Raw genomic sequence first — 23404 nt, 5'->3', positions numbered from 1 at the left:
GGAAAAAAAGAAGTAAAGCTGTCACTGTTTGCAGATGACATGATACTATACATAGAGAATCCTAAAGATGCTACCAGAAAACTACTAGAGCTAATCAATGAATTTGGTAAAGTTGCAGGATACAAAATTAATGCACAGAAATCTCTGGCATTCCTATACACTAATGATGAGAAATCTGAAAGTGAAATCAAGAAAACACTACTATTTACCATTGCAACAAAAAGAATAAAATATCTAGGAATAAACCTACCTAAGGAGACAAAAGACCTGTATGCAGAAAATTATAAGACACTGATGAAAGAAATTATTTATTGTTTTTGATGTGTCTTTTTAAAATTATAGTTGATTTATAATCTGTTAACTTCTTCTGTACAGCAAAGTGATTTAGTTATACACATATATACATTTTTTAAATATTATTTTCCATTATGGTTATCATAGGATACTGAATATAGTTCTCTGTGCCATACAGTAGGACCTGCTGTTTATCCATTCCACGTAAAATAGCTTACATCTGCTAACCCAAACCTCCCACTACATTCCCTCCCTCAACCCCCTCCCCCTTGGCAACCACAAGTCTGTTTTCTATGTCCCTGAGTCTCTTTCTATTTCATAGATAGACTCATTTCTGTCATATTTTAGATTCCACATATAAGTGATATCATATGGCATTTGTCCTTCTCTGACTTACTTCATTTAGTATAATAATCTCTAGTTGCATCCATGTTGCTGCAAATGGCATTATTTTGTTCTTTTTTATGGCTGAATAGTATTCCATTACACACACACACACACACACACACACACACACTGCACATCTCCTTGATCCATTCATCTGTCGATGGACATTTAGTTTGTTTGCATTTCTTGGCTATTCTGAGTAGTGCTGCTGTGAACATAGGGGTGCATGTATCTTTTTGGATTAGAGTTTTTTCTGGATATATGCCCAGGACTGGGATTGCTGGAGCATATGGTAATTCTATTTTTAGCTGTCTGAGGAACCTCCATACTGTTTTCCATAGTGGCTCTATGTATGGCTTATTTTAAATACACTTGATTTGTTAGTCAGATACTCTATAACACACACACACACACACACACACACACATGCCAAGAATAAACTGACACCAACAAAAACTTATTCATTTGCTTAAATGAGTAAACAAACATTTAATAAAAGCTCTAGGAAGGTAATAAAACAAATCAGAGCTTTACTAATCTTGAAGAAGGTGTAAGACAGCTAGAGATAAAACACATACATATTTGTAAAGCCCTACAAGTATTCTAAGCTGATATAAACATACTTAGGTGTTAAGAGTCAAGGAGTTATCAGAATGGAAAATTTTGTGAAGATAGTCATATTGAAAGTATTAAATTTTGAGCAAGTTCTTTAATATGGTCTAGGTTGAGAAGACAACGTCAAGGCAACAATGTGGGAATTGGTACCTGGCAAATGGGTGTGGAGCACTGGCTACAAAAAATAAAATAGTACAGGTAAGAAGAGATAACGACTAACAGAGGGCCCTGAAGGTTAACCTGAGAGCCTGGATCTCACACCTCTGCAACAATTACTCTGTCTCTATAACGCTTAGACAGATATATCCAGAAAGAGTATTTTCTCTGGAAGACTTTTCTGGGGAATGTGTACTGAACATACTTTTGTAGAGAAGTCTCAAAGCAGAGAGAATTGCAGAAGCTGAGGTATTAATAAGAGAGTCTGTGAAATGGACTAGAAAGGGAAGGGGATTGAACAGATGGATGGATAAATAAATGGGATGGATAGCTGGAAGGATAAGAAAGGCCTGGAAGGGTCCTGGGTAGGCGGCCTTGGAGAAAGCAATGCAACTGTGGCAAAAATATACAAGAACTAAGTTACATACAAAGGAAATTCAGAATCATTAACTTATACAATAAAACACAGATCCCTTATGTTTCAACCACAAATAACGACCCTGCTGTCCCAGCCCAGTTGGGTGTTCCATATTTGTGACATTAAACAATGCACCTAGAATGGTTAACTAGAGAGAGGCATTCACTACCCAGCTGAGAAGACCCTCTCAAACTCAAATAAGATGCAACTACTAGCAAAATAGTAAGATAGAATAAAAATAATACGTAGTTCAGGCATAAAACACATCAAAAGACAATGTGGTTTCAGGTTGTACTCCAACATTCCTTTACATCTGGTATTGTCAATTATGGTGTTTTTTGTTGGAACCTACTTCCTAAATGTCTAAGCTATAACTTCCCTAACATGATTAATTTCTATCTACAGGGTTTTTAGCATAAAGTTCTTAGGCTGATGCCTCTGACAGATCCTTGTATAGATGCTGGTAGCACAACCACTCACAGTCCTATTTACTTATTTTTCTTTAATAAAAGCTTTATTGAGATGTAATTCACGTAACTATAAAATTCACCTTTTTAAAATACACAATTCAGTGGTTTTATCTGTAATGGAAAAACTCGTCTTTCCATCTTTCTATGAAGGGAAAAACCGATTCTTGCCTACAATGTATTTCCTTTTCTACTAATCCAGAACACTTCACTTCTGACACTTCTGGTCACCAAATATGTAGGGGTTTTCCCCCACAACAAGCAATTCTCTGTGATGCCAGCTGTGTTTCCACAATTTAATTCAATCTAACACTATCTGCCTGGAGATAGTGTCAGATATTACACGTTAGGGCTCAGTTCCAAAAGACTGTCCCCCACCCCCACTTCAGATGCCAGTTGCAAGTCTAGGTTATCACCTGTGCTTCTGACTGACCTGCTACAGACTGGAAGTTCCAACAATCCCCTCCTCAGGTTTGCTAGAACAGCTCACAGTACTCAGGGAAACATTTCATTATGTCTACCAGTTTATTAAAGGATATGATAAAGGATACAGATAAACCACAGGTAAAGATATACACGGGCAGGGGAGAGGTCTGGGAGAGTCCTAAGTGCAGGAGCTCCCCGTTGTTGTGGAGCTGGGGTGCATCACCCTCCTCGTGTGCATGTGTCACCAGCCTGGAAGCTCTCTGAGCTCCCTACTATGGAGGCTTCATCGAGTAGGCATGAACCAATATTAATTCCATTTGCAGCCCCTCTCCTCCCTCTGGAGGATGGAAGGAGGGCTAAAAATTCCAAGACTCTAATCATGACTGATTCTTTCTGGTTACCAGCCCCCGTCCGGGAGTCATCCAAGAACCCACCTAGAGTCACCTCAATAGAACAAAAGATGCTCACAGTGCTTTCATCACTGAGGAATTTACAGGGCTTTTAGGAGCCCTATGCCATGGACAGAGGTCAAAAAACAGTATTAGAACAAGAGATGCTCCCAGTGTTCTTATCATTCAGTAAATTACAAGAGTATCAGGAGCTCTGTGCCAGGAACCAGAGGCAGAGACCAATATATATTTTCTATTACAGGGACACCTCAGAGATTATTGCAGGTTCGGTTCCAGACCATTGCAATAAAGTGAATGTGGCAATAAAGTCACACAAATTTTTTGGTCTCCCAGTACATATAAAAGTTATGTTTACACTACACTGTAGTCTAATAGGTGTGCAATAGGGTTATGTCTAAATAAATTTATATACCTTAATTTAAAAAGACTTCATTGCTAAAAAATGCTAACCATCATCTGAGCCTTCAGCAAGTCATAATCTCTTTGCTGCTGGAGGGTCTTGCGTCGATGTTGACGCTGCTGACTGACCAGGGTCGTGGCTGCTGAAGGCTGGGGTGCCCGTGGCAATGTCTTAAAATAAAATAACATTGAAGTCTGCCGCATCAACTGACTCTTCTTTTCACGAACGACTTCCCTGTAGCAAGCGAGGCTGTTTGATAGCATTTTACCCACAGCAGAACGTCTTTCAAAACTGAAGTCAGTCCTCTCAAAACCTGCCACTGCTTTATCAGCTAAATTTATGTAATATTCTAAATCCTCTGTTGTCATTTCAGTAGTCTTCACAGATCTTCACCAGGATTAGAGTCCATCTCAAGAAACCCTTTCTTTGCTCATCCGTAAGAAGCAACTCCTCATCTGTCACAGAGTTTTATTATGAGATTGCAGCAATTCAGTCACATCTTCAGGCTCCACTTCTAATTCTAGTTCTCTTACTGTTTCTACCACATCTACAGTGACTCCTCCATTGAAGTCTGGAACCCCGCGGGGGGTTGGAATCAACTTCTTCCAAACTCCTGTTACTGTTGACATGTTGAGCTCTTCTCATGAATCACGAGTGTTCTTCATGACATCCAGAATGGTGAATCCTTTCCAGAAGGTTTTCAATTTACTTTGCCCAGATCCATCAGAGGAACCACTATCTGTGGCAGCTAAATAGTCTGACGAAACGTATTCATTAAATAATAAGACCTGAAAGTTGAAATTACTCCTTGATTCATGGGCTGCAGAATGGATGTTGTGAGAGCAGGCAGGAAAGCATCATTAATCTCGTACATCTCCTTCGGAGCCCTTGGGTGACCAGGTGCACTGTCAACGAGCTGTAATATTTTGAAAGGCATCATTTTTTCTGAGCAGTAGGTCTCAACAGTGGGCTTAAAATATTCAGTAAACCATGCTGTCAACAGATGTGTTGTCATCCAGGCTTTGTTGTTCCACGTATAGAACGCAGGCAGACTAGATTTAGCAGAATTCTTAAGGGCCCTAGGATTTTCGGAATGATAAATGAGCACGGACTTCAGCTAAAAGTCACCAGATGCATTAGCCCCTAACAAGAGAGTCAGCCAGTCTTTTGAAGCTTTGAAGCCAGACGTTGACTTCTCCTCTCTAGCTGTGAAAGTCCTAGATGGCATCTTCTTAAATGGAAGGCTGTTTCATCTACACTGAAAATCTGTAGTTTAGTGTAGCCACCTTCATTCCTTACCTTAGTTAGATATTATGGGTAACTTGCTGCAGCTTCAACATCAGCACTTGTGGCTTCACCTTGGATTTGTATGTTATGGAGACATACAAATACAAGCCTCTTTCCTAAAACCTCATGAACCAACCACCTCTGCTAGCGTTAAACTTTTCCTCCTGCAAATTCTTCACTTCTCTCAGCCTTCAGAACCAAAGAGAGTTAGGACCTTGCTCTAGGTTAGGTTTTGGCTTAAAGGAATGTTGTTGCCGGTTTGGTCTTCTAACCAGACCACTAAAGTTTTCTCCATATCAGCAATAAGGCTGTTTTGTTTTCTTATCATTCGTGTGTCCGCTGAAATAGCAGTTTTAATTTCGTTCAAGAAGTAACTTTTCCTTTGCATTCACAACTTGGCTAACTGTCTAGCACAAGAGGCCTATCTTTCTGCCCATCTCAGCTTTCGACATGCTTTCCTCACTAAGCTTAATCATTTCTAGTTTTTGATTTAAAGTGAGAGACATGGGACTCTTCCTTTCACTTGAACACTTGGAGGCCATCCCGGGGTTATTAATTGGCCTAATTTCAATACTGTTGTGTCTCAGGGAATAGGGAGGGCCGAGGAGAGTGAGAGAGATGGGGAACAGCTTGTCAGTGGAGCAGTCAGAATACACACAACATTTATGGATTAAGTTCACCATCTTACAGAAACATCCAAGATCACTATCACTGTAGCAAATATAATAATCATGAAAAAGTTAAAGACACTGTGAGAATTACCAAAATGTGACACAGAGACACGAAGTGAGCAAACGCTGTTAGAAAAACGGCACCAACAGACTTGCTTGCCACAGGGTTGCCACAAACCTTCATTTGGTAAAAAATAGTATCTGCAAAGTGCAATAAAGTGCATTATAAAGAGATATGCCTGTATCTCACAAGTGCATATTTATAGAATTATGCACCCTTCCCCACTATCTAGCTTTAGGAGATTTTCATCACCAACGAAACCCCATAGCCATTAGCACTCCTTCCCGACTCTTCTCTCTCCTCAACCCTTGGCAGCTACTAAGCTACATTCTGTCCCTAGGGATTTGCCTATCCTGGACATTTCATATAAATGGAATCATACAATACATGGTCTTTTGTGACTTTTTCCTGTAGCATAATGTTTTCAAGGTTCATCCATGTTGTAGCACGTATCAGCACTTCACTCCTTTTCTTGACTGAATAATATTTCATATTTTACATAGATACACAATACATTGTTTATCAATTTATCAGTTGATGAAAATTTGGGTTATTTCCACTTTTCAGCTGTCCTATTTATTGTTTCCCCATTCCTTTTAGTTTTCTCTTTCCCTTTCTTCCTAATCTTCTACTCCTGACCGAAACAGAAAGTTAATAATGTTATTACTATACTCTGTTTTATATGCTTGTTAAGGCTTTCAGTGGTATAGACTCTCCTTAAAATTCATGTTCTAAGCAAACCATCTCTCTTCCAAATGACAGCAGAGGTCACTTTTAACTGATGTGCCATTGTGTAGATTAACTGACATAATGGTACAAATCCTTTAATCAAAGTTATACATTCATATAGGGACTATTCTAAGGGATTTTCTACCATCTCATGCCTAGAATTTAATTAAGAACTTTTCAGATGCTATCATATTCTTGAGCTGCTCTCCTATGGAACAAAAATTCCTAAGGGCAGAGATCACGACACCCATTTGCTCCGTGTTATATTAGTACACTTCAAAGGGAACATTTGGGCCTTTAATACTAGCTGAAAATAGTAGTATTAATAATACTTAACACTTACAGGGTGTTTAATATGTGCTAGACACTATGCGAAGTGCTTTTTACATATAGCACATTTTATTGTCACTACATATTTATGAGGTAAATACTATTATTATCTTCGTTTTCTGGATGAGAAAACCAATTCAGAGATTAAGAAACACAAGGTCACAGAGATGGACAAAGGGAAAGGCTAACACCCAGGAGTATCTGACTCTGTTGCTTTCATCTTGACCACTGTGCTTTACTGCTGGTGTTTAGACTAACCAAATACATGGAGAGTTACATTCAGATCTTATGCATATATACTAAGAAGATTGCTGTTGTAACTAAAAATAACAAAAAGATATTATAGTCAAAAATGAGAAGCTTAGAATTTATCTTGAGGGTGAATGCCCCCCGTGCCACCCATCACTCTGAAGGGTTTAAGCAGAGATGTGAAAAAGGAGTGATAAGTCCAGATCTCTGTTTTAAAAAGATGACTACTTCGTGGAGAATGAACTTGAAAGGGACCAAAGCTGGAGCCAGAGAAATGAGAGGTATCCATGCAGAAGTGCAGGTCTAAGGCAGTAGGAAATGGAGAGGAGGAGACAAATTCAACAACCATATCAGGTAAAATGAGAGAACCTTGTTAACTGACCACACATGAAAAAGGAGTGACTCAAGGAGGAAGTACATCAACAGTGACGTCAGGATTTTAGCTTAATTAAAGCCAGTGCCACTTAGATAAAAGAACAGATTTGGGTAGGTGATTAGTCTGGTATCAGATATATTGAATCTGAGACGACTCTGAGATTTCCAAGTGGAGATATCCGGCAGGCAACTGGAAATACAAGATTGAAGCTCAGAAGAGAAGGTGGGATGGAGATAAAAAATGTAATTCATTAACACATACCACTGGGGCCATCTACCATTAGATGAAATTACCCATGAAAAATGTGCTGAATAATATCAGAATTAGAACATAACCCAAATATGAGGGAAAATTTTGGGGTGGTGAAACTGTTGTATATTTTTACTGTGGTGGTGATTACATGACTTTACATGTCTGTCAAAATTCACAGAAATGTTACAGTGAATTTTATTGCATATATATTACACTCAATAAATCTAACTAAAAAAGAAGAAAAGGAGAGTGATCAATAGTCAATAATCAGTACCAATAATGCCATGAGAAGTGGTAAAAAGACCAATACGATAGCATGTTGCAAGCATAAATCAGATCATATTAGTTAATAGTGAACACAGTAGAAGCAGAAGTGGTAGACTGTTCTTGAGAAGACTGGGTAAGAGGAAGAATGAGTTTAAATGGTAACTAAATGGACGTGTAGGATTGAGGGAGTGTTTAATGTCTGAAAGAGACCAGCATATTTACAATGAGAAAGAAGTCTGGGGGAGGTGGTGAATATATATATGAGACTGCGAAGGGACAGCTAGTAAACTCTGATGAAAGTTTGGATAGAGATAGGTTTGTAGCTCCGGCAGAAGGTTGAAAAAGGCACACTCAGTGCACTCAGTTTTCTAAACAGAGGCAGAAAAAAAGCCATCTGCTGAGAGTGGGGAGGGCTGGGCTGATTACAGGATTTTACAACAGGGAGGTCATGAAACGAATGGTTGGTGGTGGAGAGCATGTGCTTGTAGAGGCACTTGCATTCACAGTGGTGCGATCTTGTCCAGTAGTGCTCTGCCTACTGGAATTTAAGAGAGAAGATGGGGTATTAGCACTGTTTTTTCTAAAGGAAAAGGGGATAGGAATTATCAGATAATCCTCCTCTTCCATCTTTGCTCAAATCTCATCTTTTATAGAGGCCTACAACTCTAACCATGTTATTCACACACTACAACCTGCTGCCCCTCCAGCATTCCTTTCCCTGCTTGATTATTTTTACAGTACTTAAAACTTTCTAATATAAACTAGGGCAGGGATCACTGGATTCTTCACTGATGAATCTGAAGTGCCCAGAACCATGTAGAACATAGTAGACCCTCATTAACTATTTGTGGCTGAAACAAGTGGGCATTCACAGGTCCTTTTAAACATGCATAAATGTATACTCCCTAAATCCCGAAAATATTTAAATAACTTTATAACAATGTAAAAAGCATGTTAGAAAGAACAACAGAAATGTGATGTAAAGGAAGGCTTGGGTGGTAACTCTTCCGGCGACCCTGAAAAACCCCATTTACCTCCACGGCTTATTTTTGGTAATAGTAAAGTAAGAATAATTATATCCCAGAAACAACTGCTTAAATCGTAAGATTAATGCTTGAGATGCCTGAGAAAAGGTCTTGTAAACATTTAAAAAAAGATGATTTTATTATGATTGCAACTAAATTACCAAGTGCTATTAATATAGCAATAGAAAATGGAGAAAAAACATATACTGAAGGAAATGCATTTTGGACATTTTTCTGCATTAGTAGTGAAAATTATCTCGTCAAAGATATTGGAAACACTTCTCAAGACTACTGTATGCAAGGTGAAGATGGCTATTGGAGAAACAGAAAGCTTTTAGCAAGACTAGGCTTGCCTGAAAGAGAACAGCATTCCCCTGAACTGTCTGTATTACCCTGTCTGGAACCAAGTTAAGTACAATGGTTTCTTTCCGAGGTAGATTAATTACTAAGTCTGGGAAAAGTGGGCTAAGTTCTGAGCAAAGTATCTATGTCTATTCATGGAAACATGTACAACTAAGTTAATTAATATCCAATGAATGAAACTTCAAGGCTCATGTTGCGAAGAAATGAACTTCTGTAAATAGTGGGGAAGTGTAACCCATTTGAGGAGGCAAGGAGGACCTGTGCACAGTGCTTGCCGGACAGGCTTGGCACCTGAGTCTGTGGATAAGCTCCACCACCCGGTAAGTGCCTGGACTCCTTCCACAGCATATGAATATAGACAGAATTTGAACCAGCACCAGCATTCTACAGAAAATGCTTAAGATTTCACTGTGGAAGGCAACAAGAAAATAGGAATAAAATAGCAGAAATGTTCTTTTTAGGCAGCTTTGTTGCCAATATTTTTATAAACATGGTGGGGAAATCCAGTCATTTTAATTTATTTATCCCTAAGGATCACTCAGACTCAAGCCTCTAGAAAAGGGAGCTAAGAGTCTTTGTTTTAAAAATTGCTCTGCTGGTGTTGATAAATGACATGGAACCAAGAATGTGTAAGAAGTTCTGTTCACAAGGTTCCAGAACACAGTCCTCCAGAGGAATATGAGAAGTTAAATTAGATGGGTGCACAATATGGGAAGGAGTGGGCTTGTGGGACACTCAAACCACTGGTGACCTATTTTCGGCCCCAGTAACCAAATCTTCCAGGGATATTTCAAATACTGCTTAGAAAGTTTAAGTCAAGCAAAGGCAAGAATAAATTTCAAATTCCTTATTATTGATGTGGACCTTCAGGTTATGGTTTTAAACATGAGTCTTTTTCAGGTTAGTTTACACAAACTGAAAGGCTTTTATTTCTTTTATTTTCTGCTTACTTATGTTTTATCTCTTTTCAATATTCACAAGTGAGAATAAATCAAGGATTATTATTAAAATAATTTTCCTGAATTAAAGTATGTTTCTTTTATACTGAAGTAAATCAAAAGTGAGAACATGGAGACTGGTTCAAGATGGCAGAGTAGAAGGACGTGCGCTCACACCCTCTTGCGAGAGCACCAGAATCACAACTAACAGCTGAACAGTCATCAACAGGAAGACACTGGAACTCACCAAAAAAGATACCCCACATCCAAAGACAAAGGAGAAGCCGCAATGAGATGGTACGAGGAGGAAAATCACAATAAAATCAAATCGCATAACCACTGGGTGGGTGATTCACAAACTGGAGAACAATTACACCACAGAAGTCCAGCTACTGGAGTGAAGGTTCTGAGCCCCATGTCAGGCTTCCCAACCTGGGGGTCCGACAAGGGGAGGAGGAATTCCCAGAGAAACAAACTTTGAAGGCTAGCGGGGTTTGACTGCAGGACTTCGACAGGAATGGGCGAAACAGAGACTCCACTCTTGGAGGGCACACACAAAGTAGTGTGTGCATCAGGAACCAGGGGGAAGAAGCAGTGACCCGATAGGAGACTGAACCAGACCTACCTGCTACTGTTGGGGGGTCTCCTGCAAAGGCGGGGAGAGGGGGGAGGCTGTGGCTCACAATGGAGACAAGAACACTGGCAGCAGAAGTTCTGGGAAGTACTCTTTGGCATGAGCCCTCCCAGAGTCTGCCATTAGCCCCACCAAAGAGCCTGCAGCCTCAGGCCAAACAACCAACAGGGAGGGAACTCAGCCCCACCCATCAGCAGACAAACGGATTAAATGAAAACAATGAAAACACAACGATCCAAAACTCATGGGATATAGCAAAAGTAGTTCTAAAGAGGGAAGTTTACAGCAATACAAGCCTCCCCAAGAAACAAGAAAAATCTCAAATAAACAATCTAACCTTACAGCTAAAGGAACTAGAGAAAGAAGAACAAATAAAACCCAAAGTCAGCAGAAGGAAAGAAATCATAAAGATCAGAGCAGAAGTAAATGAAATAGAAACAAAGAAAACAATAGCAAAGATCAATAAAACTAAACCTGGTTCTTTGAGAAGATAAACAAAATTGATAAACCTTTAGCTAGACTCACCAAGAAAAAGAGGGAGAGGACTCAAATCAATAAAATTAGAAATGGACTTCCCTGGTGGCGCAGTGGCTGAGAGTCCGCCTGCCGATGCAGGGGACACGGGTTCGTGCCCCGGTCCGGGAAGATCCCATATGCTGCGGAGCGGCAGAGCCCGTGAGCCATGGCCGCTGAGCCTGCATGTCCGGAGACTGTGCTCCTCAACAGGAGAGGCCACAACAGTGAGAGGCCCGTGTACGACAAAAAAATAAATAAATAAAATAAAATTAGAAATGAAAAAGGAGAAGTTACAACAGACACTGCAGAAATACAAAACACCCTAAGAGACTACTACAAGCAACTCTATGCCCATAAAATGGACAACCTGGAAGAAATGGACAAATTCTTAGAAAGGTATAACCTTCCAAGACTGAACCAGGAAGAAACAGAAAATATGAAGAGACCAATCACAAGTAATGAAATTGAAACTGTGATTAAAAATCTTCCAACAAACAAAAGTCAGGAGCAGAGGGCTTCACAGGCGAATTCTATCAATCATTTAGAGAAGAGCTAACACCCATCCTTCTCAAACTCTTCCAAAAAACTGCAGGGGGAGGAACACTCCCAAACTCATTCTACGAGGCCACCATCACCCTGATACTGAAACCAGACAAAGATACTACAAAAAAAGAAAATTACAGACCAAAATCACTGATGAATATAGATGCAAAAATCCTCAACAAAATACTAGCAAACAGAATCCAACAACACTTTAAAAGGATCATACACCATGATGAAGTGGGATTTATCCCAGGGATGCAAGGATTCTTCAATATATGCAAATAATTGTGATACACCATATTAACAAATTGAAGAATAAAAACCACATGATCATCTCAATAGATGCAGAAAAAGCTTCTGACAAAATTCAACACATATTTATGATAAAAACTCTCCAGAAACCTACCTCAACATAATAAAGGCCATATATGACAGACCCACAGCAAACATCATTCTCCATGGTGAAAAACTGAAAGCATTTCCTCTAAGATCAGGAACGAGACAAGGATGTCCACTCTCACCGCCATTATTCAACATAGTCTTGGAAGTCCTAGCCATGGCAATCAGAGAAGAAAAAGAAATAAAAGGAATACAGGGGCTTCCCTGGTGGCGCAGTGGTTGGGAGTCCGCCTGCCGATGCAGGGGGCATGGGTTCGTGCCCCGGTCCGGGAGGATCCCACGTGCCGCGGAGCGGCTGGGCCCGTGAGCCATGGCCGCTGGGCCTGCGCGTCCGGAGCCTGTGCTCCGCAGCGGGAGGGGCCGCAGCAGTGAGAGGCCCGTGTACCCCCCCCCCAAAAAAAAAACAAAACACACACACACAAAAAATGAATACAAACTGGAAAAGAAGTGAAACTGTCACTGTTTGCAGATGACATGATACTATACAGAGAGAACCCTAAAGACGCCACCATTAAACTACTAGAGCTCATCAATGAATTTGGTAAAGTTGCAGGATGCACAGAAATCTCTTGCATTCCTATACACAAACAACAAAAGATCAGAAAGAGGAATTAAGGGAAAAAATCCCATTCACCACTGCAACAAAAAGCATAAAATACCTAGGAATAAACCTACCTAAGGAGGCAAAAGACCTGTATGCAGAAAACTGTAAGACACTGATGAAAGAAATTAAAGATGATACCAACAGATGGACAGATATACCATGTTCTTGGATTGGAAGAATCAACGTTGTGAAAATGACTCTACTACCCAAAGCAATCTACAGATTCAATGCAATCCCTATCAAACTACCAGTGGCATTTTTCACAGAACTAGAACAAAAAATTTTACAATTTGTATGGAAACACAAAAGACCCCCAATAGCCAAAGCAATCCTGAGAAAGAAAAACGGAGCTGGAGGAATCAGGCTCCCTGACTTCAGACTATACCACAAAACTACAGTAATCAAGACAACATGATACTGGCACAAGAAACAGAAATACAGATCAATGCAACAGGACAGAAAGACCAGAGATAAACCCATGCACCTATGGTCAACTAATCTATGACAAAGGAGGCAAGGAGATACAATGGAGAAAAGACAGTCTCTTCAATAAGCGTTGCTGGGAAAACTGGACAGCTACATGTAAAAGAATGAAATTAGAACACTTCCTAACACCATACAGAAAAATAAACTCAAGATGGATTAAAACCTAAATGTAAGACCAGACACTATAAAACTCCTACAGGAAAACATAGGGAGAACACTCTTTGACATAAATCACAGCAAGATCTTTCTTGACCTACCTCCTAGAGTAATGGAAATAAAAACAAAACTAAGCAAATGGGACCTAATGAAACTTCAAAGCTTTTGCACAGCAAAGGAAACTGTAAACAAGATGGAAAGACAACCCTCAGAATGGGAGAAAATATCTGCAAATGAAGCAACTGACAAAGGATTAATCTCCAAAATATATAAACAGCTCATGCAGCTCAATATTAAAAAAACAAACAACCCAATCCAAAAATGGGCAAAATACCTAAATAGACATTTCTCCAAAGAAGACACACAGATGGCCAAGAAGCACATGAAAAGCCGCTCAACATCACTAATTATTAGAGAAATGCAAATCAACACTACAATGAGGTATCACCTCACACCAGTCAGAATGGGCATCACCAGAAAATCTACAAACAAATGCTGGAGAGGGTGTGGAGAAAAGGGAACCAACCCTCTTGTACTGTACATGGAAATGTAAATTGATATAGCCACTATGGAGAACAGTATGGAGGTTCCTTAAAAAACTAAAAATAGAATCACCAGGGCTTCCCTGGTGGCGCAGTGGTTGAGAGTCCGCCTGCCGATGCAGGGGACACGGGTTCATGCCCTGGTCCGGGAAGATCCCACATGCCGCGGAGCGGCTGGGCCCGTGAGCCATGGCCGCTGAGCCTGCGCCTCTGCAGCCTGTGCTCTGCAATGGGAGAGGCCACAACAGTGAGAGGCCCACGTACCGAAAAAAACAAAAACAAAAACAAAAACAAAAATAGAATCACCATATGACCCAGCAATCCCACTACTGGACATATACCCTGAGAAAAGCATGATTCAAAAAGACACATGCACCCCAATGTTCATTGCAGCACTATTTACAATAGCCAGGTCACGGAAGCAACCTAAATGCCCATCGACAGATGAATGGATAAAGAAGATGTGGCACGTATGTACAATGGAATATTACTCAGCCATAAAAAAGGAACGAAATTGGGTCATTTGTAGAGATGTGGATGGACGTAGAGACTATCATACAGAGTAAAGTAAGTCAGAAAGAAAAAGAAATATTGTATATTAACACGTATATGTGGAACCTAGAAATATGGTACAGAGGAACCAGTCTGCAAGGCAGAAATAGAGACACAGATGTAGAGAACAAACGTATGGACACCAAGGGGGAAAGCAGGGAGGGCAGTGGTGGTGGGATGCGTTGGGAGATTGGTATTGACATATATATATTAGTATGTGTAAAATTGATAGCTAATAAAAACCTGTATAAAAAAAAGCGATAACAGCAACTCGATTGGCTGTATGAATCAGAATTTTATTAACAACTCTTGAAACATACGATCATATCTCCATTTGAGAAATAAATGTCTCATCTTGCAGCCTACAGAAACTGAAAACCATCCTTCAACCTTAGCTGAGCCTACAAGAAATATAAGGCAAACACTTGGAAGCCACACAAACCAGGCCAGCTGCTGCTACCACTAAAACACTGGGGATATGGGAGGCTGTGGCCAGTCTCTATAACCAAGGAGTTTACATCTGAACATCCACGTGGGACATACAAGATCTTGGATCCCTACAAAAGCAAGGACTTGGAACCGAGATTCTTATAAAAATCCCTGAGTCTCCTAACAGAGTGACAGTCTCAGTGAAAAGGAAGCTAAAACAGTACACAGACCAAAACAAACCAGTGAGCCAACACAGAGTGATGACAAGGAAGGATGTTTGGTTTCAACTAGGTGTAGAGAGCCTGCTGTCATCCTGAAAATTAGTATACACAGGGAATGCGTTTACTTTGTGTGCGGTAAGAGAGTTCGTTTAGGACATTAAACTCAGATTAAGTTCCAGCTAATGCTTTGCCTAAGACATGCTTTGAGAGGAGCTGCCCTCAATCCACATCCGGGAAAGTTTAGCTGAAGATAAGTTCATAAAACAAATTTATAAAATATACAAAGAAGCCATGAGCCAAGCCTGAGAAGACAAACAGAAAGATGAGAATCCTCCCTCTGCCAGAAGAATTTCAAATAATAGTTTTATATCAAAACAGATAATGAACGTAAAAGATAAAGAAAAAAATCACTTTTTTTTTTTTTTGCAGTATGCGGGCCTCTCACTGCTGTGGCCTCTCCCGTTGCGGAGCACAGGCTCCGGATGCACAGGCTCAGCGGCCGTGGCTCACGGGCCCAGCCCCTCCGCCGCATGTGGGATCTTCCCGGACCGGGGCACGAACCCGTGTCCCCTGCATCGGCAGGCGGACTCTCAACCACCGCGCCACCAGGGAAGCCCACTATTATTTTTAAAAGTGGAAAAGTTCACGTTACACAGCATGCATGTCACACAGTATATACAATCATGAAATTTGCACAAAATGAATTCCTGAATGCTGAGCAGGGAACGTTTTTCCACAAGTTCTGAAATTCTCTCTTCTTCCCCACCAAGTATAACGAAACCATAATAAAAATTCCTAGGACTTCAAGAAATCAATTAATACAGGGACTTCCCTGATGGTCCAGTGGTAAAGAAACCACCTTCCAATGCAGGGGACGCGGGTTAGATCCCTGGTCGGGGAACTAAGATCCCACATGCCGCAGGGCAACTAAGCCCACGCACCTCAATGAGAGAGCCCACGTGCCACAACTAGAGACAGAGAAGCCCGTGCGCTGTAACAAAAGATCCCACATGCCGCAACTAAGACCCAACGCAGCCCAAAATAAATAAATATTTTTAAAAAGAAATCAATTAATACAGATTTTTGCACATTTAATTATTGAAGTGATCATATGAATCAAAAGTCTGGCCCATCTCTGAGGCTTTTCAGAGTACCCTGAAGACACAATTCTCGTTTTATAGGGTTTGCCCTTCAACCCCTAAGCATCCAGAATTGCTGCAATTTGCTCCAGTCAGAAATATGGTCTAGAATAGTGGCAAGAAAATGTTTTCTAGCAGAAGTAAGAGAAGGGATCATACACCCTAAGTCTGACTTTACTGCTTTAAACAAGTACCTCTATACAAGCTACTGCCTATTTCTATGCATCACACCTGTGAAAAGCAAATGGTTTCTGAAGCCAGCTTTAAAGTGTTTCATCCTCAGGCAGAGACAGTAAGAACTATTCTCAGAAGTCAACAACAAAAGACTGATATCCAAACCAAACTGTTACAATTTTAATATCCTCTCAAAGTAAACAAGGTACGCTAAATAAGTGCAAAGAAGACGGGAGTCATTAAGCATATGACAATTTCAGGTCGATATTATCTAAAAGAATGATGATGAGTTAATTTTCATAGTTAACTTTTGTAGCAATAACATTAAAAAATATTAACACTGAAATCAGAGGGCCAGGAATGCTTCTGGTAAGGCTTACAATTTAAAAAATGCTAGAGGTGCATGGGTTCTTGAGGTTCATTTACTTTGAATTTTGAAGAGTGTAAGATATAAAGGGAAGTTACAGAACTTCTAGTTCCTTTAGAACACATTCATAGGTTAAAAAAATCATGAAACTAGAAAAATGCCAAGACACTTTCCTTCCTGACATCACTAACCTCTACCTCATCCCTAATCATGGCAAAAGACAGTTCTTTCTTTTAGCTATCTTCTGGTTTACTGCTGAATAATCTATACTCTTTTACTAAGGTGCTGGTGACTTATATTACTAACTCCAAGAGTATTTGCATATTGAAAAAAATGTACCATGGTATGAAGACAACTTAACCCCAAACTCTGTTTGTCCATTTATCCCTGGGAGCTGTCTTGCAATATCAGGCCACCTAAGTGACAAACTGCTTAAAAGAATGAATGAATGTCAGGGATGAGTAGAAGTGGGATTTCAGTGCAGAACTTTGCTTTATACTGATTTCAGTTCTGAGATATGGTCTGTATCTTTGACTGTATTCCCTATGCCTGCTATTCTTTCTATTATTTGTTTGGATGTTTTTTTCAAAACATTTTTCTTCAATAGCTTCTCCTGTTTTTGGAACTACCACATCACTAACTGTTGAATGACAACTCACAGGCAGGTAAATGAAGGGAAAAAAGGAAGGGTCGAATAAATTACTATTCTCCATCAAACAAGTGTTCTTTGGAAGGGCATTCACCTACAGCCACACCAAAAGTAAGATTGTTTTTTCAAAGAGTTACAAAAAAGCCCCAGGTCATCACCCCACCAAGGAGGAAGTTCCTAACAGTGAAGGCACTATGCTTCTGCAGCATACTAATGCTTACAGAGGCCGGTCTATTGAGGAAACAGGCGATTTATAAATATTTATGATAAATTTCTCCCAGTCCCAACTGCCTAGCATTGTTTGCTTTTCTGTTCTGGTTTACTGTGGAACTAGGTGTTCTACAGTTCCAAAGAACCAGACACCTCTCAGAGGCCTTCATGAGGAAATTACCTCGAGAACTGAGCTGGGTGGGAAAACCACATCTTAAAGGTAGAGATCAGGTTTTTTGATTTGCCAAGTTTCTCAATTAGACAGGTCACAGTACGCAATAAATATTGGGGATGTGGGTGACTAAAACATCTCCAGTACATATCTAGATCAACTGCTGGGGGAGCAGTCATTTGTCAAATTGTATAACTCAACTTGACAGGTACACAGAGAGCAAATTATGCAGTGTAGGGCAATGTTTCAGATGATGGGCTATGCTGACTTGTTTTTTTCAGTACACGGGCCTCTCACCACTGCGGCCTCTCCCGTTGCGGAGCACAGGCTCCGGACGCGCAGGCTCAGCGGCCATGGCTCACGGGCCCAGCCGCTCCGCGGCATGTGGGATCCTCCCAGACCGGGGCACGAACCCGTGTCCCCTGCATCGGCAGGTGGACTCTCAACCACTGCGCCACCAGGGAAGCCCTATGCTGACTTGTTAAAAGCCATATTCTTATGGACTACTGACGTAAGAATAGTTGATAAGCCTCAGATAACTTTTGATTAATATTATAAAAACCTAATGGTTAGATCCAAGATTCCAGGTGATGCTACATTAAAAAGAAATAATTTTGAATTCAGAAGAATATAATACTTTGACAATATTAATGATAAAGTAATAATGATAAAATTAATATTTCAGGAAAAATGGAACTTTAAAAAGAAAAAGCGGAAGAGCATTAAACCTATCTGTGAGTTAATCAGAGAGGGTACTTTTATTTTTCAGAACTAGTTATAAACCTTTGACATTCTGATTGCTATTTTCCTTAACCCAAGATTAAAGAAGAGGTCTTGCATAGAGGAATTCTTTTAAGTTTAGGATTGATTAGGCTTTAAGATTCCGAGAAGACAGTATTAGGGACTATAGACCATGCTGGTTTTGACTGGTTTCCAGCCCCAAAGCAACGGAATTAACCACGGAGGAAGCGATTCATATGAAGGAGGCAAAAACAAAAAACACGTGTATGGTGACATATACCTTGGAGGCATTTTGTATATTTGAAATTTCATTTGCATTTTTAGACAACAGAGTAACTCTTTGCTGGATGCACTAAAACATAAACACACCAATGAAGAAATCAGACTAGGAATTACAGCATTCATCTGATGTTTCTGGAAGTCAAGGAAAGTAGCCAATTAAAAAATTACTCAGGCTTCCCTGGTGGCGCAGTGGTTGAGAGTCCGCCTGCCGATGCAGGGAACACGGGTTCGTGCCCTGGTCCGGGAAGATCCCACATGCCGCAGAGCAGCTGGGCCCGTGAGCCACGGCCGCTGAGCCTGTGCGTCCGGAGCCTGTGCTCCGCAACGGGAGAGGCCACAACAGTGAGAGGCCCACGTACCGCAAAAAAAAAAAAAAAAAAGTAAAAAAAAATAACTCAAACACTGCTTCTTTTTCACGTTCAACAAGCAAAATATAATTAATAACAGAAAAGCTTACCTGGGACTGGGCTCTTTCTTGAACTTAAGTTCTGAGAATCCATAATCTCTTCTGTTTGCCCATCTGCTTCTACCTCTATTTTGTTCTGAATCTCTTTTGCATCTTCATTAAGGCAAGTTCTTACGCTCTCGTCCTCTTCGAAGACTCTCTGAACTGCGGTGGGACCACTAGCAGTGCTAACGTTAGAGGCAGCAGCAGGAACAATGACTGGTGTGGGAGGAGGAGAAGCTGGAGGAGTTGGAGGAGATGGAGAAAAGGAGGGAACTATGGAAGGGGTGATAGGAGTTGCAACACTCTCCACTTTCATTTCTTCTGGGGGATTTTCCAGAATCTCCAATTCAAGAGTCAATGGCAGCACCTCCTGTTTTACTATTTCCACACTGCTTTCCGTGGCTGGTAACTTTTCACTAACTCCATTCATTTCATTGATTAGGTTAGTACTAGAAATCAGCGGAGCACCATCAGGCGCTACACCACAAGATTTCTTGCATATATCATCATCAGTTTCATCTGTTGGTGAAGGATCTGATGCTTCTGTGCAAGACGTGGGGCTGGGTACAGGAACTGTGTCTTCTTTTGAGGAGGAGAGTTCACATCTGTCAGCAGCAGCAGTGGTGAATACTGGCTGGCTACTAAGAGCAGCAGAGGTGGGGGAAGCAACTGTACTTCGAGCAAGTGGAGAAATAGTGGTAGGTGATGGAGGCAGAGTAAGCTCTGGTATGGCTTCTACTGCAGTAACCTCAGATGTCTGGCCTGCTTGTTCTTTCTTCTCTCCACTAAGGGCTAGCCTAAGGACTGGGGAAGGAGTCTTTAACACTGGATCTGGTTTTGGCTTCTCTTCTGGGAAAGAAAAAAATGAAAGACATTTAGGAATAATTTTTGGATCAGAGGTTGTATTGTATTATTTTAGGGTAATTCTTTTAATCTCTTACTCTAAAACATGGGCAGCAGAAGACAGATCAAAATATTACTTATTTTGCCACTCCAAAAACATTGTCGTATTTTCTTCTCTATTTTCCACTACTACTTAACCTCCAATACATATATAAAGTTTATTTTGAAGTAAGAGAAGGAATTAATTCACCAAATGACTATGTCAAGAACACAAAGGGAAAATCTAATCAAACCTGTAACTAAAACATTCTTGGGATGGGAATGGGGCTTTTCTTTAAGGTAGAGAAAGCCTTCATCTGTAGAAAATTTTTCTACCAAGGATACACTATAGAGACAGGACAGGACAGTTCAGGGTAAAATAACTGGAGATTAAATTATTAGATACAGATATTATTTTTTATTCTATATATTTCTGCATTTGGGGGATTTTTATAAAGAACATGTATTATTACCTGTATAAAAAAACTGTTTCAATAAAAACTATCATGGTGTCATTTATTATCAATGAAGTTTATTATCAGTGAAATCAAGTTCCTGAACATAAAAATTCATTTAGAAATTAACTTTCATTTCTTAAAAGAGGCATATAACTAGAAATAATGTTAAGGAATAAAAATGGAAATTTATCTTGTATCTTCAGTTGTAAAAAAAAAAAATTCTTTAAGGAGAAACCAACGTTAATATTCAGATAATCAAGTCCAATTAAAAATAAACAATATATATTAAAATAATACAGAAAATGTGCATCTGTATATAGACAGAAAAAGAATGACAGCAAGAGTGAGAGAGATAAATTGATAATCATAATAAAGGTTAATAAACTGATAATCATAATAAACCAGAAAAATGAAAGGAAAGCTAACTCATGAAAATTTCTATATTTTAAAATTCCAGGTAAACTGATACATGATTCATGCCTGGGAAGGTGAAACCAAAGGAGATTAGACTGGTTTACAGCCTTGTGTTTCCTTAGTGGAATAAACAGGCTCCAGTGGAAAAACAGCTACTCATGAGCATGTTCATCAAATGCAAACAAAAATTTTAAGCACTGCTGAAAGACAATCTAAACTGAAAGGGACTTTACTTTCTCTGCCAGAAATCTTTATGCATAAGTGAAATTGAGTGTTTACAATAACTTTTAGTTAAGTAAGTCTGTCAAAGAAAATATGCTCGTTGATCAGATAAACAGATGGTAAAATTAAGCTGTTAAAGGCTAATTCATTCACTGCAACTACTTTTACTGGCCTTAAAATTCACTTTAATTGATGGGCTTAGAGGCCAGTGTTTCTTTAACTCTGCCTATTTACTGTAGTGGAGAAATAAGATCAATAGGCTCTGAATGCCAAATATTTCAGACTAAGTTGCCAGGGCAAGAGACAAAAACATTCAAAGAAATACATCTATTATATTTATTACATATATGTGATATATATAAAATAAATACGTATTTATTAAAATATCTCTGATGAAAATACTTTCCAACTCCACCAGAGTAACTGCTACATGGGTAACCCAGATTATAAGATACCACTATTAAAAAGTACATCAGAGTATTACCCTTTGGGACTTCCCTGGTGGCGCAGCGGTTAAGAATCTGCCTGTCAATGCGGCGGAAACGAGTTCGATCCCTGGACCGGGAAGATCCCATATGCCGCAGAGCAACTAACTCTGTGCGCCACAACTACTGAGACCACACGCCGCAACTACTGAAGCCCACCCACTCTAGGGCCTGCGTGCCGCAACTACTGAGCCCACGTGCTGCAACTACTGAAGCCTGTGCACCTAGAACCCGTGCTCCGCAACAAGAGAAGCCACCGCAATGAGAAGCCCGCGCACCGCAATGAAGAGTAGCCCCCTCTCGCCGCAACTAGAGAAAGCCCGTGCTCAGCAACGAAGACACAATGCAGCCAATAAATTAATTAATAAATTAATTTTTTAAAAAAGGATATTACCCTTTATGACCACTGAATGAAACCTAGATGAATTAAATTAAACAGTAGAAAATAGTAAATCTCACATTAACAATCTAATAAGAGTATGTCAATTCAATTATTAATTTTGGGAAATAAAATTTCTGATACTAAAAATATCAAACAAAAGCAGACCTATGACTGAAACTTCTATATACTCTTGAGAAGTAGCTAACATTAATAAAGAAAATCAGAAACAAAAAAATTTAATTATTTTGAGAGCTCCTTATTTTGAAATAAGTCCTTTAATTAATTCATTAAACTTTTACTACAGAAAGCTGAAAGGTATTATAGAGTAGATCTAAATAAAGAACACTGATTTTATTTCTCTAAGAACTTTTACTATTAAGAGGATGTTTTTCAGAGCCATGATAGTTTGAAATCTAATATACTGCATTCAAAATGTTTATACCATTTGACCATTTTTAGGAATTTGCAGGAATTTCACCTTTAAGAATTTTTTCTAAGGAAATAAACACTGAAGAGGAAAGACAGGTCTAGAATATTTAAAGCAACAATATTTATAATAGAAAGATAAACTAAATATTTATATTATAAACTAAAATTATAATAGAAAAATAAACTAAATGTCTAACAATGAGGGACTTATTAAAGAAATAATGGTCGGGGCATATAATGGTAATTACTGCAATCATTTGAAATAAGCTTTTAAAAGAGTATTTAATTATATAGAAAGTTGTTTATAATAAAAGACATGTTTTTCTAAAAAGCAGGGCACAAAAATTGCACGTGGAGCATAAACCTACTGGTAACAAAAAAAATACAGAATGCTAACATAGATGCATATAGGGAAGTCTAGAATTACATACAGGTTATTAACAATGGCTCTGGATAATGAGATAAGAGATAATTTTTCTTTCTGTTTAACCATAGTTTCTATAATGAATGTCAAATTTATAAGAAAGAAAAAACTGCTCCCTTTTATTCTCATAGAGTGGTGGAACCAAGCTCCTAGAAGGGCGCCCTTTGGTTGTCAGGAGCCACACATGACCGAAACGGTGTTGCTATCATTTAATGGGGAGAGACCAAGAATGCTAAGCATGCTGCAATTTGAGGGACAGTCTCATTTGACAGAGAATAGTCCTGTCCTAAATTCCAAAAGAGCCCCAGTTGAGCTACACTGGT

The 23404-nt window shown here is 39.5% G+C and overlaps 1 protein-coding gene across 4 annotated transcripts in view; it reads right to left on the bottom strand.

Moving 5' to 3' along the window:
- Positions 1-23404, bottom strand: part of EIF4G3 (eukaryotic translation initiation factor 4 gamma 3) — a 366332-nt gene that overhangs the window by 108428 nt on the left and 234500 nt on the right. For all 4 annotated transcript variants that reach the window (XM_022551756.3, XM_089899604.1, XM_089899606.1 and 1 more), the window contains one exon: positions 19395-20234. In XM_022551756.3, the coding sequence (XP_022407464.2) occupies positions 19395-20234 (840 nt within the window). The remainder of the gene's footprint in view (positions 1-19394; positions 20235-23404) is intronic.

Source organism: Delphinapterus leucas, chromosome 1, assembly GCF_059928025.1.
Source record: "Delphinapterus leucas isolate spDelLeu-1000000601 "Yukka" chromosome 1, BTC_Dleu_Yukka2, whole genome shotgun sequence".
Classification (NCBI taxonomy): Eukaryota; Metazoa; Chordata; class Mammalia; order Artiodactyla; family Monodontidae; genus Delphinapterus; species Delphinapterus leucas.
The sequence above is the reverse complement of the archived record's forward strand: the minus strand, read 5'-3'. Positions and strand labels throughout refer to the sequence as shown.